At 46.7% G+C, this 16,056-nt stretch overlaps 1 protein-coding gene across 5 annotated transcripts in view; it reads right to left on the bottom strand.

Annotated features, from left to right (window-relative positions):
- Positions 1-3,143: 3,143 nt before the first annotated feature.
- Positions 3,144-16,056, bottom strand: part of GTF2IRD1 (GTF2I repeat domain containing 1) — a 52,169-nt gene continuing 39,256 nt past the window's right edge. For 4 of the 5 annotated variants that reach the window (XM_050325688.1, XM_050325687.1, XM_050325686.1 and 1 more), the window contains 6 exons: positions 11,360-11,407; positions 7,548-7,625; positions 5,466-5,658; positions 4,995-5,032; positions 4,163-4,299; positions 3,144-3,397 (listed from right to left, as the gene is read on the bottom strand). In XM_050325688.1, the coding sequence (XP_050181645.1) occupies positions 3,323-3,397; positions 4,163-4,299; positions 4,995-5,032; positions 5,466-5,658; positions 7,548-7,625; positions 11,360-11,407 (569 nt within the window). In that variant the 3' untranslated portion in view covers positions 3,144-3,322. The remainder of the gene's footprint in view (positions 3,398-4,162; positions 4,300-4,994; positions 5,033-5,465; positions 5,659-7,547; positions 7,626-11,359; positions 11,408-16,056) is intronic. The other variant, XM_050325685.1, reaches the window with a different exon arrangement.

The following is a 16,056-nucleotide window of genomic DNA, read 5'->3' on the forward strand; positions in this document are numbered from 1 at the left end:
CAGCTGAACTTCTCAAAAATATAAATAAGAAATATTTTTTAAAAATCCACACACAAAGAAGGAAGCAAGAACTCTCACTTGGCTGCATTTCTAGTTTCCCAGCCTTGCTGTAGTGTCAGGGGAAGGTGGTTTCTGAAGGCCACCAGCCATGCTGCCTATTGAGCTGCATCCCACAATCCGGAATTGCTCTGGAAGGCTTTGCAAAGGGATTCCTTGCAAATGCCTTCAGGCTTCTGAATGAAAGCACAGATGCTGTTTATACTGTTCTCTAGCATCTTGGTACACTATATCTTTAAAAATTATTTGAATCAAAGCTCTCATTCTTTAATTAAACTTCATTTAGCTGCCATCTGCCTTGGATCAAAATGGTTTCATGTTTTGCAACTCTTAATGAAGATTGTTATTGGATTTGTAAACACATAAGCAACAAAAAAACCCCAAAAAACACCAAAGGCTTTGAAAAGTAATAAATGAGAAACACATCAGAAGTGTTAAGATCTGCATCTTCACTCATCTAATTGTAATGGAATGGCTCCCACTCAGCACATAATCACAATATACACAAAAAACAAGTGCCACTCTGCCACTGCAGGATCAAGATTAGGGAAGCTGTGAAATTACAGCTGAGGGAAGCCAGTAATAAATCAAAATGATCTATCATTTTTCCAAAGTGAGAAGGATCAGGGCTCCTAGGTCACAAGCAAACACAGGCACCAGGGCAAGAGTTTCCCACCCCAGCCATGGAAAATGGAAGTGGATATTGTGGCCCTTAAACTATTCAAAATTACAGCAGGAATCACTGCTATTCACTCCACAAAATATATCTGTTACCAGAACCCAGCAGCCTCAAAACCCAGCCATGGGAACCTGGAGGTGCCAGGGGAATGCAGAGCTCCCTGGCTTAGCCTACAGGGTAGGGTACAAGCTGCCTATTAGAAAGTGGAGTTGGGGGTATGCAGAGCTCCATATCATGGATCAGGAAACTTAGGGAAGAAAATCTGAGCGCAGAGCTTTGGTTTAGCCTGTGCAGTAGCAGCACAGTCAGCTTTCCCCTGCCTCATCTTGCTCACCAGACTCCAAGCTGAGGATGCTGAGGATGCCAGCAGAAGAATCTCCTTGGTCAGTTTCCACCCCCCTCAACCATTTAGTCTTTACGATTACATTCAGCTTTCTGAATCAAATCATTAGTCCCCAGCACAAGCTCCCATTCCCTAATTTAACTCCATAGCCTGCATTCGCCCCTGTCTTTTGGCAGCATCATTAGGGCCTGTGTGAGTGCAGTGCTTCAGCCCCACCCTGCCAGAGTCTCTGCTTGAGGGACGCTGGGATGGGCAGCCTCCAACATCCCCATCATTACGGATCTGCGTGACTGCATTCGGTGCTCTGGCATCAGACCTTTATGTTCTTCACAGGAAAAAAAAATCAAAATATAATGAGTATGCTCTCTTAGGTGACACCTACTCAGTGGGATCTGACCTATGAATAAGCCCCTTTCAGACATTTAGGAAGAGAAAAATGTATTTTTACCTCTGAATCGTGTATCTTTGTTTCCTAACTGGAGATCTGCAGGTTTGAGCATCAGACAAAAACAAGAAAGATTTTGATGCCAACTGCTCAGATGTCAAACTGTATTTCTAATTGTGGTCACTGATACAGGCTTTGCCACCTTTGTTCACTATCCTACATTTGTTTGGGATTTTTTTATCTCATGTGATCATTTACATCTAACTCCAGAGCAAATGCAAGTCCAGAGCCAGGAAATAAAACTGCAGCTGTCTTGAAACAATTCTACTCACCATCAAATAACACTTCTACACACTGTCCAAAACCCTTCTGTGACCTGAAGAGACATGGACTCAAGCAGACCAAAAACATGTAAAACAAATAAAGCATCGCACTGCACTCAGAAAAACTGTCATGAGTGACTTTGATCCTGTGCCCACCGCCATCCACCCTCCGGCAGACCACAGCTGCTGCTGTCATGGCAGGTTTGCTCTGTGACAAGGCTGTGACCCCTCCTGCATCCTGGAGGGACACCCAGCAATGGTGATGCCATGTGTTGCTGCTTGGGATAACTCCAAAATTACAATCCCCAGGGCCCTTACTTCACTGGTGGCGCATGCTGGGCTACATTTACCTACACCCAAGCCAGGATGTTTCTTCTTGTTGTTTTCTTAAGCCAGCATTAGTTCCCACTGTGTCTCACCTGAGCATGGCTCTCAGCAGGTGTAAAGCACAAAATAAAAACGTGCAATGGTCAGGGCCATTTGCTTCTGCTGCCAAACTCCGGAGGTGGAATGTGCAAGGCCGGAATTTCAAATAATATCCCTTAATTTATTGCCTTGTTTCTTACGTGGGGCAAAGTGGCCCAGGGTGTGTGGAGGAGCTCAGGGGTTTCCCCGGATGCCCTCAGCATTGCCACTTGCAGTGACCAAGCAATCTGGAACCTGTGCAGCCTCAGCAGGATCAGCTTGAAGAGAAAGAAGCTCGGGGGGACCTTCTTGCTCCGTACAACTACCTAGAAGGACATTGTAGCCAGGTGGGGGTTGGTCTCTTCTCCCAGGTAGCACAAAAGGAAATGGCCTCAAGTTGTGCCAGAGGAGGTTTAGATTGTGTATTATGGAAAAGTCTTCTCCAAAAGTAATCATAAAATCACAAATAGTGAAGGAATTCACTGGGTGAAAATCTTTTCCTGGTTTAGACTCTGGTTAAACTCATGCAACCCAATACTTCTGTGCCTTTCCAAGACCTGGGATGGCAGGAGGCTGGATGGGAAGGCTTGGGGGGATCTCACCTCTTGGGAGGCCTGAAACCTCCTTCCCTCTTAATGGAAATGGACTTCAGCTCCAGAGTCAACAAGACTCATGAGTGTAGGTGCCTGATGCTCAGAAGGGCTGGTTCCCTCCTCTGTCACCACTGCAGTTCAGTACCATCCTCCGGCAGCTCTGTACGTGGATTTTTACAACTTTGATTTAAATGAAATGAAGCATTAAAATGTTTCAGACCTCATGGCTTCAAGCACTGGTGACACTAAGGATTTACTGAGCAGCCAATGCCTGACAAGTTCTGTCCAGGGGCGCCCTTCTGCCCTTACTCTTACTCTAAATGTTATTTATCAATACTATATGTAATAAAATAAGTACTTTTAAGAGCAAGGCAACACTTTTTATTTTTATTTAAAAAGGCCTTGATGGCAGGAATATAGTGTAAAAATCATTGGAAAAACTAAAAGGCATTGATACATATTGGAATATACACTTTTTACATAAATTACATTTATTTATTTATTCTCTCATTTGAGGTTCTTATTCGGTATTGAGGTCTAATAGTTAATAGGTCCTGGGATCTGGACGTTTAGACCACCATAGTCTAACATGTACATGTTCATGGGCCATTGCTGAAAGAGAGGGAGAGAAAAAGAAGGCAAAAGTCTCTGTTAGGACACAACACAAAATCATGCATACATCAAACCTCTGACATGTTTCAACACCAGCTGTTGCTCCCACTTTCCAAGGAGAAGAGAAGAACCAACCCCAAACCAAAACACCACCGGCAAACTTGACAAAGAAGCTTCTAAATTTGCATTTCTCTTGCTCTTTTTGGGTGAATTTTATTTTGTATCATCCACAACCAAAGCCAAGCCCCGAGAGAGTGCAGTTGTATGCACCTCCATGATTTGTTTCCTATTTTTGTGATTTTGTGGCATGCTGAAGCTCTGCATCACTCCCAGGACCGAGCTGGAGGTACACCTGGCACAGCTCGGATCGTTGGGAACCACTGGGTCCTGCCAAGAGGTGCTATGGGCCCGAGACGATGCCACAGCATCTGTGTTTTAACCCAGTGTGGTGGGAGAATTTGCTCGAGTCTGCAGCTCATGTGCGGCTCCCACTAGAACTGAGCACCCCCATGGCACACAGCAGGGATGTGGGAGAGGCCCAAGCAGATGATTCGGTCTGCTGACCTCCCCCAGAGAAACCCAGCAGGAAAAGGTAGCCCCACAGGTGTGTCCCCTTCTTTGCCAAACCTGCTTGTGCCATTTTTCATCACACTTAATAGTGCTTGTCAGGCAGAGGGAGGTGGTGACGGTTTGAGAACAAAAAGCAGCATCCAGAAGCAGAAAGATAGGTAGGCAGTAACCCCCCTAATATTTGGAAGGCTTTACCACAAGTGAGATCTGATTTGTTGATGATGTAGACTCCATATTGGAAGAGGAAGAAGAGGAAGACGAGGAAGAGGAAGATACCAAGTTCCCTTCAGAGATCCTCTTCCGCTTCCGTTTGGGAACACCGATGTCTTTCTCTGCAAGGAGAGAGGGAAGGCATGAGGTGTCTGAGCCCCGCAAGTGGTCCCTAAAGGTGGGGTCTCTTCTGCCACTCTGACCTTGCCTGCCACAGAACACTTCCCCACAGCAATCTGCTCAGCCTCCATGATCTGGCATGGAGCTGCCAGCTTTCCTCACATTGCAGGCGTGCTCTTGCTTGCCAGATCTCCCTTCTCTACACAGCAACCTATTTTCGTAACACTAATAGGATCGTCATTTTCTCTAGGGTTGCTAATTCTGACACATTTGATTAAAACTGGCTGAGATTTATTGCGGAGGATGGGACAAAGAGAGAAACACATTCCCAGTGATCACAGAAACGTTGTTTCCTTAGAAGTTCAAGTGCTAAACGATGGATCAAATTTAACCAGTGAATAAATTGCTCATGGTGAGTAAATTGCTAATGGGAGAGACATAATCACATCCTCCAGAATATGCTGAAGTTGAACAGCCCAGTCTTCCTGCAGCTCACAGAAATGGAATCATTTAAGAGGATGGTTTGCTGGTTTGCTAATGCACAGATGCTTAGCCTATTGAGTCATGATCTTCTCCTCAGCCAGCCCTAGGGATGTGGGAGGTTAGAACATCACCTCACAACCCCCATCCATTTTGCCTGTGTATTTTCTCTCCTGTAGAGCTGGGAAAACCAGTTATGTCCTAGCCCTTCCCTTACCTGTTTGTTTGGCCTCCGGGCAGATTTCAGCAAATGGCCTGTGGAAGAGACAAAGGGTGAGCCAGGCAGATGCTGTTGTTTCACCCTGTGTTCCTGCCCATGCTGGGACACAGCCCAGACCCCAACCCTGAGCTGCCTCCTCCAACACCGCTTTGCACAGAGAGGGGACTCAAGCATCCCCAGTGTGCCCCAGAGGGTAGCAACCTGAAAGAACTCAGCTGGGTCTCTGAGTTTCCTGCCCCCATGTCATGTCCCTTCCCAGCAGGATCATCACAAATTGCACAAGAAAGAGGGGAAAAATCAGCCCTGCTAACCCTTTGCTGTGCCCACCCATGTGTAAGCACCTCCCTGCAGCACAGGACAATGTACACAGTGGCTCTGGTGGCCCTGTGGTGAGTTACCCCACAGAAGAAGCAAAGACAACACTTAAAGAACAGAAACCTCCCCCATCACAAAGCAGGGAGAACTTACTGGAGCTGGTTTATAATCACCATCCGAATGCTCTCCCGTGCCTTCAAGATCTTCTCCAGGCGATGAATGTCATAGGTATTGGGATTTCTGAATGGGATATCATCTGGCAACCCAGTAACCTCCAGAGCATCAGGACTGTCCCTGATGAGTTTATAGGGCACCATGACGGGCCGGTTCAAGCCCAGAGCCTCTCCTGTAATGGCAGAGCAGAGGACAGCATACCAGCTTTACCCCAAGGGGCTCTAGACCCAACCAACTGAAGGACCAAGAGCCCCAGGGGACTTTGGGAAGCTGTGGCTGCCATGGTGCCCAACCTTTGCTGCAGCCACGCTCCACCCAGCTGTTTCACATCTACCTGCCCAATTTATTGTCTGCTCTGTTAGCCTCCACTTAGAATCCTGCAGGAGCCTCAGGTGAGTTCAGAGCACACCCATCGCCGCACTTGCACCAGCAGCTGGACCAGCAGCATGAGAGACAGCCCAGGACAGGGGGCAAATGGGAGAGATTTGCCCATTTCCACTTCCCTCTGGCTGTCAGCAGGTCTGGGGATCACTGGGGTAGAGATCACTGCCATCCCTCATCATCACATCACATCAATCACATCACATCACATCACATCACATCACATCACATCACATCACATCACATCACTCCTGCCCATTTTTTGCACCAGTTTCTCTCTTTGGCCTCCACAGCATCCTGTGGCAGTGAAGTACCACAATTGAATTCCTTGCTGCATTAAAAGCACCTCCTTCTGTGCAATTAAATCTACTGCTCACCTCTCCAGATACCCCTTCAGTTCCTAGTTGGTGGGGAGCAGTGAACATCCCTCCCTCCTGTGCTGGTTCTTTCTGACTGTAAGAGCCTGCTCCTGCCTTGTGTCTCTGCAGCCCAAAACATGAACGTGTGAGTGGCGCCTCAGCCACTTTTTTGGCTTTCCTCACAGAGTTTGTCCTTGGAGCCTACCTGGCATCTTCTTCTCCATAAACAGTGCCAGGACCATGAGAAAGCAGGGATCTGCTGTGGGCTCAGTCCTCCCAAGGGTTGAATGGATAGAGATGCTCAGAGAATGGGCAGCAGCCTCCTGGGGCACTATGCCCATACGCTGGCACCTCCAGTGACACAAATCCACCCTCAAAGCAGCACACAGCCCCTCCTGCAAGCAGCACCCCAAAATAAACAGGGTTGGGAAGGGTGAATAGCCTTGACAAGAGGAGATCAGAAAGGAGGACAATGACATTCCCTACTGCTTTGCTATGAGTTTGGCTATTTTCCTTCTCCCTCAGGCAGTTATTTTGGGGAGGGAGGCAAGACATTGCACTGAAGCTGTGGGTTGCCACTGAGCTGCTGTGGCCTGGCTGTGAAGCCCTGGGGACTCACAGGCTGAAAAATACCTGCACTTAAACAAGCTGTGCCCCTATGGCAAGAGGACAGCCAAGAGCAGGGGCAGCCCAACCTGCAGGGTCAAGATGCAGGGTCATGCACCCTGTGCTGGCTCTTACATTCCCCCCACCCCCAGCTATTCCTGCTGCTCCTTTTCCCAAGGATGGGTGGAAAGAGAGGTTTGCTGGGTGGCACAAGGAGCCTGCAGATGGCATTTTTGAATCGTCAATATTCTGACCTCCTTTTCCGCTGCAGGTTCAGCAAACTGTTCCCCACACTCGCTGCATGTCAGCATGGGGTTCCAGCCTTGCTCCCAGCTTGGCAGGCAGGGGCGGGCACAGGGCAGCACACTCAGTATACACACCACAGCTTGTGCCAGATCAGGACATGTTAAAAATGCATCAAAGGCTGACAGCAGACTGAACAAATCCTGCTCCTGTACTGCATTTTGCCATCTTCCTTCTCCTTGCCAAGGATGAGCTGTCAACAAGAAGGTAACAGTCCCACCTGCCAGGAGCAAGACACAGGGATGTCCCTGGGGACAGGCTGTAACATGGAGCAGCAGGACGGAACCTGCACTGCAGCAGCTGCCGTGTGCCCGAGCTATAAATAGAGGCCTTTGGTGGAATTAATTTTAACTACAGCTGCTGTCAGCAAAACCAGGCTCTCTTTGTGATGCACGCAGGCCTGAAGACTCACCGTATTTTTCATTGAAAAGCTCTTTCACTTGCTCTCGGAGAATCACCTTCTCTCCGAGCCTGTTGGCATCATCCTCATCTGCAAAAGCAAGGACAGGCATGAACACACCTTGTTTCCTTCTGAGCCCCTGGAAAACTAATCCCACTGCCAAAGTGCAGGGTGGTGTGCCTGTCCCTCTGCCCCAGCATGGCCTAGGTACACCTCAGAGGTGCTCCTTGCACCCTGTGATGCCTTTGTGAGCTGTGTGAAACAGCTCTAAAATGTTGACAGATCTCCATTTGCCATGCAGTGCCATGGCTGAGAGCATTTTACATCTACTTTGAGGGATGTACGACTAGAAAATGACTAGAAAAAATGCAGAGCAGACTCAAGCCCTCAGTGTCATGAATGCTCCCACAAGTGACATCAAGGAATGAGAGAGCAATTTTATGGCTAGGCTTCTAAGTACAGTATTGTTTTATAATATGCCATATAATCAACTTGGCTTTACTAGCTTTTTCAATTATCCTCATCATGCTAAACAGTTTCTTCTCCATTCTCTTATTTCAAATGATGTGTCTAATTCAGTAGATTTTTATCCTCAGCTATTTAGCATCCTCAGGAGGCTCCAGGACAAACAACTGAGGTCAGTACAGGTCCCATTCAACGCTTTTTTACCTCTACAGGTATAAAGCACCAAGTGAATGAACCTTATCTGCCTCTTGCTGTGGTCACCCCTCCTGTCCTGAGCCAGTTGTGATGTGCTGTGCAGGATCAGTTCAGTGGGGTCTCCTTCCCATATTCTCTCCTCTCAAAGAGAACCCTCACTGCACCCAAGGCAGGCACTGTCACCCTGGTTGGCAAGCCACTGGGTAGACATCATGGAATCCCTGAAAGGTTTGGGTTGAAAAGGACCTTAAAGACCATGCAGTTCCAACTCCCTGCCACAGGTAGGGACATCTTCTGCTAGACCAGTTTGCTCCAAGCCCCATCCAACCTGGTCTTGAACACTTCCAGGGATGGGGCAGCCACAGCTTCTCTGACCAACCTGTGCCAGGGCCTCACCCACCCTCAGGAGGGGAATTTCTTCCCAGTATTCCATTTCACCCTGCTCTCTGCCAGTGTGAAGACATTCCCCCTTGTCCTCTCAGTTGTTCAGAGTTTGTCTCCAGCTGTCTTGAAGCCCCCTTAGGTACTGGAAAGGGCTCTAAGGTCTTCCCAGAGACCTTTTCCAGGTGAACATCTGCAGCTCTCCCAGCCTGTCTCCATGCCAGAGGTGTACCAGCCCTTAGGGTATCTTCATGACCTCCTCTGGACTAGTTCCAACAGATTCAGCTCTTTCTTGTGTTGAGGGCCCCAGAGCTGGATGCAGTGCTCCAGGTGGGGTCTCACAGTGGGTTTTTATAGCATCAAGGTGAGCCCTGTAAACTCTGGCTTGAGGGATCCAAGCATCCTCTGCCCCCAGTTTGAAGCTATTTAGTTTCATTTTAAGCAATCACACGACTATGATTTTTGATTATTTTGAGCACATGAGTTTTGTTTTGATTTTAAGCAAACAAATGGCTGGCAGTTTTGTTTTAAACACAAGGTAAAAACCCACTGCAAGTCCCTCAGCATGGGACTGAGTCCAACACTCAGCACCCCTGGCAGAAACAACCCCATTCCACACCTTGGCCACCCTGCTGCTGCAGGTACTGGAGAGAAGCTGGCACCCTTAAACGTCCCCACTCTGCTACTGCATGGTACAGCCTCAAAAAAGGCTCTTCTCCACCTGGAAAACAATTGTTCTGCCTTGATATAACTAGGAAAAACCAAAAAGACATTTCTGCAATGAAACCCCAGGGTTATGTTGTGCTTCAAATCCAGAAAGGGCAACAAAGCAGCTTGAATGGCATGGAAAAAAAAAATAGAATAGATGCAACCCAAATGTTACCAAAGAGCTCTGATTTCAGAAGCTCTGATGCCTTCCAGTGATGATTCAGAGGCCATGGCAGGCCAGTGGGGGCCAACCCTATGGGCTCCCTCTGTGACTTCCTTGTCATTGATGCTCAGTTTCTGGGCTGTATATATGCACCCGTGTGGATGTGTAGATGGTAGCAGACAAAGAAACACCAAAACTCAGTGTTCTCACTCATGTAATTCTCTGGGACTGAAAAATGAAGCAGCTCTTTCCTTTCCGCTCATGCCCCAAGCGACGTGAGTGCCAGAAACAAGATCCCAAGGGATTTTTTTCCACCTTGCAGTACTCATGAATTCCCATCCAAGGACACAAACAAATATGGAAAACCTGGAACTGAGCATGCATAACAGAGAAGCCAAAGAGGAGGCTCTGTCCAGTGGCACTGCTTCCTGGGAACCTGCCCCTCCATCCCAAGGCAAGAAAAATCTCCATGTCCCTTTAACTTTACCCATTTGGATTTGGGAATTAATCAACTCAAGGAAGCCACTGCCGCTCCTGAAATGTGCAGAGTCCTTCCCATCAATCAGGTTTATCCAAGCTGTTGCCTTCAGTTCTGTCTTATCTTTTTTTTTTTTTTTTCCTCAAAAAGTAGCCAGTTGATTAACCATTTTTCCCCAATCCTACTTGCCTGAAGCCAGGACCCCTGGCCTCCATAGACACTTACATCCACATGGTCATATTTTTAAAGCACTATTTGCTTTTCTTGTCAGAATTTGATGTTTCTTCGAAAAACACCAAGTTACATTTAGTAATTATTAAAACTGGGGTTTAGGTGTCTACTGTTGGACAACAGGATCCAAATCACTGCCTATTCTTCTAGTGACTCAATAAATCCACTCAAAACCATAAACAAGGTATCCCAAGGATAAACAATGGTTCTGTGTTCATGATGGCACATGCAGAGCCTTGATCTTGGCAGTGAAGCCACAGCATGGCCGAGCAGGGTACCCAGTGGAGCCTTTCTCCTTCCCATGCCACCAACAGCATCCTTTGAGTGCTGCTCCAGGCAATACCCCTCCTCTACATGGGGTAAAAACCTTCTGTTACCAAAGCACATGTCATGAAGTTTGTTTCATCAGGAAAACTGCCATTGCCCAACACATCCCACTGAGAATGTGTCTTAGATCCCTTCCGCAGCCAATCCCAGACACATCAAAGAAACATCCAGCCATGGTAGGACACTTACAACAGCTAGGATCTGGCCCTGAATCCTAAGAGGATTCTTTCCACCTCTAGCTTCCATGGCTGCAATTCAGTTATACCCCTGTGCAAATCCAGAATAAACCTGCTGTCTTTACTGAGGCTATTTCACAGTAACTCAGATTTAAATGCAGTTAGAATTACCTCAACACATGCATGTTTTGAAAATGGAGCTATAAACTTGACACCTAGACACGCAGCCAGAATTCCAGCTGGCTGACTGCACTACTGCTATATCTGCCTTGCCCTGCCACAGGTACAGGCAGAAGAGCTCTTCCTTACTCCTATACATTAGTCTATATCTTAAATCCCCCGAGCCTTCATAGCTATGCACCAACCTTGGCCCAGAGTATGTTGAATAGTAAGTGGATTTTTAACTAATTAATTGCTGGGACACATGGATGAGCCGAGGAGAACATGGCAGGTTGGTTTGGGTGGAGCAGAACTGGCTCTGATGACCAGGGACTACATCAACAGTGCTTAGAAATGCAGAGAGAATAGTAACAACAATAAAACACTCTATCAATCAGTTTGGAGTATCACAGGGAAACAGAGCAGAGAGGAAAAAAAAATACCTGAAATTTGGGGGGTTTAGACATTTTCATTCCCATATTAAAACGCAAGTGCATTTCTTGTCTGCTACCATCTACGATGCATCAACTGAGCTACGTACCATTCAAGGCAGCGTACGCTTTTTCCAAGGATGTTATCCGTCTAGGGGCTACAGTGCAAGTTACCGGAAGACAAAAAAAAAGAAAAGAAAGAGAAAGAAAAAGAGAGCCATGAGTGCTGCAGCTTGGTTTCTTGGACACAAACTAAAGCAAAACCCAGAACAACGCTGTCCCTAACAGCTTAAAACTCCTCTGGTCCTGAGGCCCCTTGGCACAGAGTCACTTTCGGTAGCTAAATAAGTGCTGGGTGAGTTATTTAGTGGTGAGCTGGACTCTCCACCGTGCACCAGCACCTGCTTTGTTTGGAATGTGCTTGAGCCTGCAAGCATCCCTTGAGGTATGCTGCACTCCTAGGCAGCTCAAGGTCCACGCATGCCCAGGGATGCACAGTCGAATGGCAGCATTTATGGCACATACCAGAGCAGCAGCGGCTGTGCTGCACGGCTGTTCCAGCATCAGAGGAGAAAAAAAATCCGAGATTAAAGCAGATGAAAAGTAAACAAGCAGCTTGTGTCAGTTCTGCAGCAATGGGGGAAAACAGGAGAAAGAGGAGTCCCTAAGGAGAGGCTGGTGTTTGCCACTGACTCCGAAGTGAGAAGCAATATCGAAAAGAAATTAATTTCCTGGGGAAAAGCTGCAGGGACAGGGCTAGGGCCAGGATTTGCGTGATGGGGCAAGAGTAGGAATGAAACGGCTCATCCTGTTGAAGTCACAGCCACAGGGACAGCCAGTGGGGAGGTTGGGGCTGCAGCACCAGGGCAAGTAAGGGGCTCAGTGGGGAGGCTCTTGCTGCCAAACTGCAGTGCACTGGCACTGGCAAACTGGAGGGGATTAGGGAGACAGCAGGAGCACATGTCCAAATTTCCTAAACAGAGGCATAAGCAATTTGAAATAACTCAAAATACGTGTTCCACATTTCAAGGAGGCTCAGGAAAGCAGCCACTGCAGCACCTGTGTGGGGGGATGAGAGCCCTTCAGTTCAGTGGCACCAAAGGAAGAGAAAAACATGGGATTCTGCCCAGGGCAGTTGCACTCACTGAGCTTTGGGCACAGACCTCAGAACCTCATGAGCTGGGGCACTGAGCTGGGCCCTGCATCCCTGGGCTGCAGGACGACAAATCCTGCCATAAGTGGTTGCAGCACTGCCACTTGCTGTCACACAGCAGGATCCTGCCTGAAAATAAGCAATGCTCTCTGCAGCCTGGTCCCCCATATCACTGGTGACAGTCTGCTTGCGTGGGCACCCTGAGCGCAGCACCCACAGCACTAAATGCTTATGCAAAGGGAAAGAGATGCAGGTGGATTATGCTGATGCAGGGAAAGACAAGCTAGAGTCCAAGCCAAGAGGGAACAAGATCCTGGCATGACTTCTGTCAAGGAGGAATGCAGACAGGAGTGCAAGCAGACTGCAAGCAGTGAGGTACAGAAACATATGGCAGCATATTTCCAATATGGATCAGAACCAGTGAAAGGGCAGTACTACATTTTCTTTGGTTGGCAGCAACTCAAAGGTGTTTGCAGCATTTCAAGCAAAGATTTCAAGGTGCTGTTATGAAATCATGCTGGTTAAGAAGGATAATTAAAATTTCTTGTCCTGCTAACCTACATGTGCTGAGCCTTAACCATGGGAAGCATTCCACCAGGCTCAGGGCCACAATACTGTGAGGTATGGAGTGCATCCCAAAGTGCTGGACCACAGCCAGGATGGAGCAGTACTCATCTCACCGTGTTATAAGCACCCTGAAAAATGGAGTGGGGGTCTCTGAAAGACCCAGCAGGATATGAGGGTAGTGGGGAGCAGGAGGGAGGTAAGACCAAAATGAACATGAGGGCTGGGATGAGCTGGGCGATGGTGCTGCCTTCTTGAAAGCAAGAGGATGCCGCATACACAGGCAAATGGCCAAAGGAGACCAAAATTAGGGAAAGAAAAAGGCGGTTGGAATCACAGACAGGCTTCGAATCTCCACAGTTACTCACACTCCCTGCTTGAATTTTCACCTTCAGACCAGAAGCAGTGAAAAATAATTCACCCCAGGCCTGGCTGCTCCCACAAGGGATAAACAGGGCAGATGGGTGAAGGAAGAGGGACATGGATCTCAAAAAGCAACCTGGTGATGGAGCAAGATGCGCTCAGCCCCATCACTGCTTTCCTCTTTTCTTTTTCTCTTGCTAGGAGTTTCTAATGAGAGGCACAGCTCATCAAAGTCTTGAGGAGGATTGTGCTCTTGTGATTAAAAAAAAGTATCTAAAAAGGATGCCTGGATGTGTGGGTTTTTTAATTAAAGAATCAGTGCCCTACTTTATTAATTGGAGTATGGGAAATAATCTATCAGGGTGATAGGGAGCTGAGGAATAGGACAGATGTAGCTGGTGTACATTTTCAATCAAAGCACATAAAAATTAACATACAGAAAGTTTTTTTTAATGTGTGTGCTAGATTACTTATGCTTGATTTTTTTTTTTTTTTCAAAGGCTTATATTAAGCCAGTTTTGTATCTCTTTGCCTCAGGAAAGAAAAAAAGAAAGGATAAGCACAGTGTTTATAGCACTGGAGCTTCACCCCTGCTCAGTCACTCCTGTTAAATGGTGAAAGATCATTTGGCTTTCAAAAAGGGGTTTTGAAAGTCTTTTTGCAGAAGCAGAGACCAGACTTTTTTAGCACTGTGGAAAAAAGACATTGGAAATCAAAACAAAAACCTCTTGATGCCAGGAGCTTCTGGGTTGAAGCCCTCAGGGGAGCCACAGAGGTGAAGTGCTGGTACCAGTGGTCTCAGGACCATTGTCCCATCTTTCAGAGGCTGCAAACCTGTACTGTGGAAGGTTTTTTTTTCCAAACACCAGCCTCATTCCCCCCAAAATCCACCTCCTTCTGCAAACAGCATCCCTGAAGGCACAGCACCCCCACCTGCTTGTGCACCAGCAGCTCCCCCCACCCCCATTTCCCAATAGAGGGGAGATACCATCTCAACAGATAAATTATAGATTATCTTGAGAAGAAAGCACTGAGGTGCTCAGATCATATTGAAATCCTTGCGCTGAAAAAACAGGTGTCCACAAAAGAGAGAGATCTATGGTCCTGCACTTATTGGGAATGCTCTTTGCAATGAAGCAGGACCACAACTTTAAAGCAAATTAACCCCCATAATTTAACCTAAAGGCAACTAAAATCACTCCAAAGGGATTTAAAAATTATGCTAAATTTCCCCTTTTCCTTAAAATGTGATTAATTTCCTTAAAATGTGATTTTTGGCCAAAGTGATCCACAAAATCCATTAATTTCCCTTACCTTTATAAAGTCAGCTCCTGGGCTTTCCAGTTTTAGAGACCTCTGCAATACCATCCGCTTGGGAGTAACTATTGCTTTCATTTTAACCCTCCTCTATCAAATAAAAGTGATTTTTATCCATTTTGTTTTAAGGCCAAGCACCCTGCTGCTCATTTTACATGGCAGAGCTTCACTACACAAGACTGAGGTAAAAAGGATGCTCTTAAATTTACATTTTTAGTGAACTATGGCTAGTTGGAAATCATTCATTTTGTTAAGGCAGATGAAAAGCGATCAAAGCCAAGGCAGTGAGTGTACTACTCTGTTGCCACCATCCACTTTCGTGTAATGGCGTGGAAAAGCAAATGACAGGTTAATTGCTGCCAGTGGGGATTTTTCAGGGGGGCAAAATACAAATAGCTCTTTTCTGGAGGAGATATTCCAATGGTAATCTGACTACTAGAAAAATCATTATAAGTCCTGGAATTGTCTCTGAAGATTTGGCAAGTATGGGAAATAATCTATAACAAATTGAGATGTCACATAAGGAAAACCCCTCAGCTGTGACTGCTCTTATTTAAAACCTCAGTGGGAGGAGAGAGACTGAAGCACCGAGCCTGGCAGGGATGCTGCAACCTGCTGAGCCTACTCAAGGTACCACAATACACATAAAAAATATGTCTTTAGGTTTGTGGTAGAAGGGCCAGTCCATGGGGGGAGCATTCAGCTGGAGAAGGAGAGAAAAAAATGTTGTGCATCAAAAAGAAAATCAGTTTCCTCTCCATCTCTATTTATCAGGCTGCATCTCCCAGTCAGGTAGCATGTTGAAGTATTTGCCTTCTGATGTTCTCCTTTGTTAATGGTGTGATTTGTGTCAGATCAGTGCCTCTTAATGCAATTACACTGATTACGGCTGGGGAATGGGAAGACAAGATGCAGCTGGAGGAGCAGATACATAACCATGTAATTCCATGGAAAACAAGAGTTCTGCAAAAATGAGAGTCATTTAAAGTCTGGCCCATGCAAGCTGGCACCTTGCTGCTTAGGACCAAAACCTACAAGTCTAAGGCTAAGATCTGCTGAGGTCTTGAGGCATCATTGGCTGGAGCCTACACAGGGACACAGAAGATGAACACAAAGACCATGCCTGAATTTTTCTGACAGCTCACCTTTTGTTAGAGCTCTAACAGCTTTCTGCTGTTCCAAATAAGGGCATATAAATGGTTTCCTCTCTGCCATATTTGTCTTTCCTAAATTGTGCCATCGCCATGGAGGCTGGCCAAGGAAGTGAAAAGCCATGAATAAAGATGACAAGGTTCTTTGCACCCAACTGTGCTCTTCCAATAGTTGTAATGACAGACATTTAAAACTGAGAAAGGTTTTTACCCACATTTCTGGGTAGCCTAGAAATGAGAGACAAAGCTACTGTGGGAA

Source organism: Myiozetetes cayanensis, unplaced genomic scaffold, assembly GCF_022539395.1.
Source record: "Myiozetetes cayanensis isolate MyiCay16 unplaced genomic scaffold, myiCay2020 scf30, whole genome shotgun sequence".
NCBI lineage: Eukaryota > Metazoa > Chordata > Aves > Passeriformes > Tyrannidae > Myiozetetes > Myiozetetes cayanensis.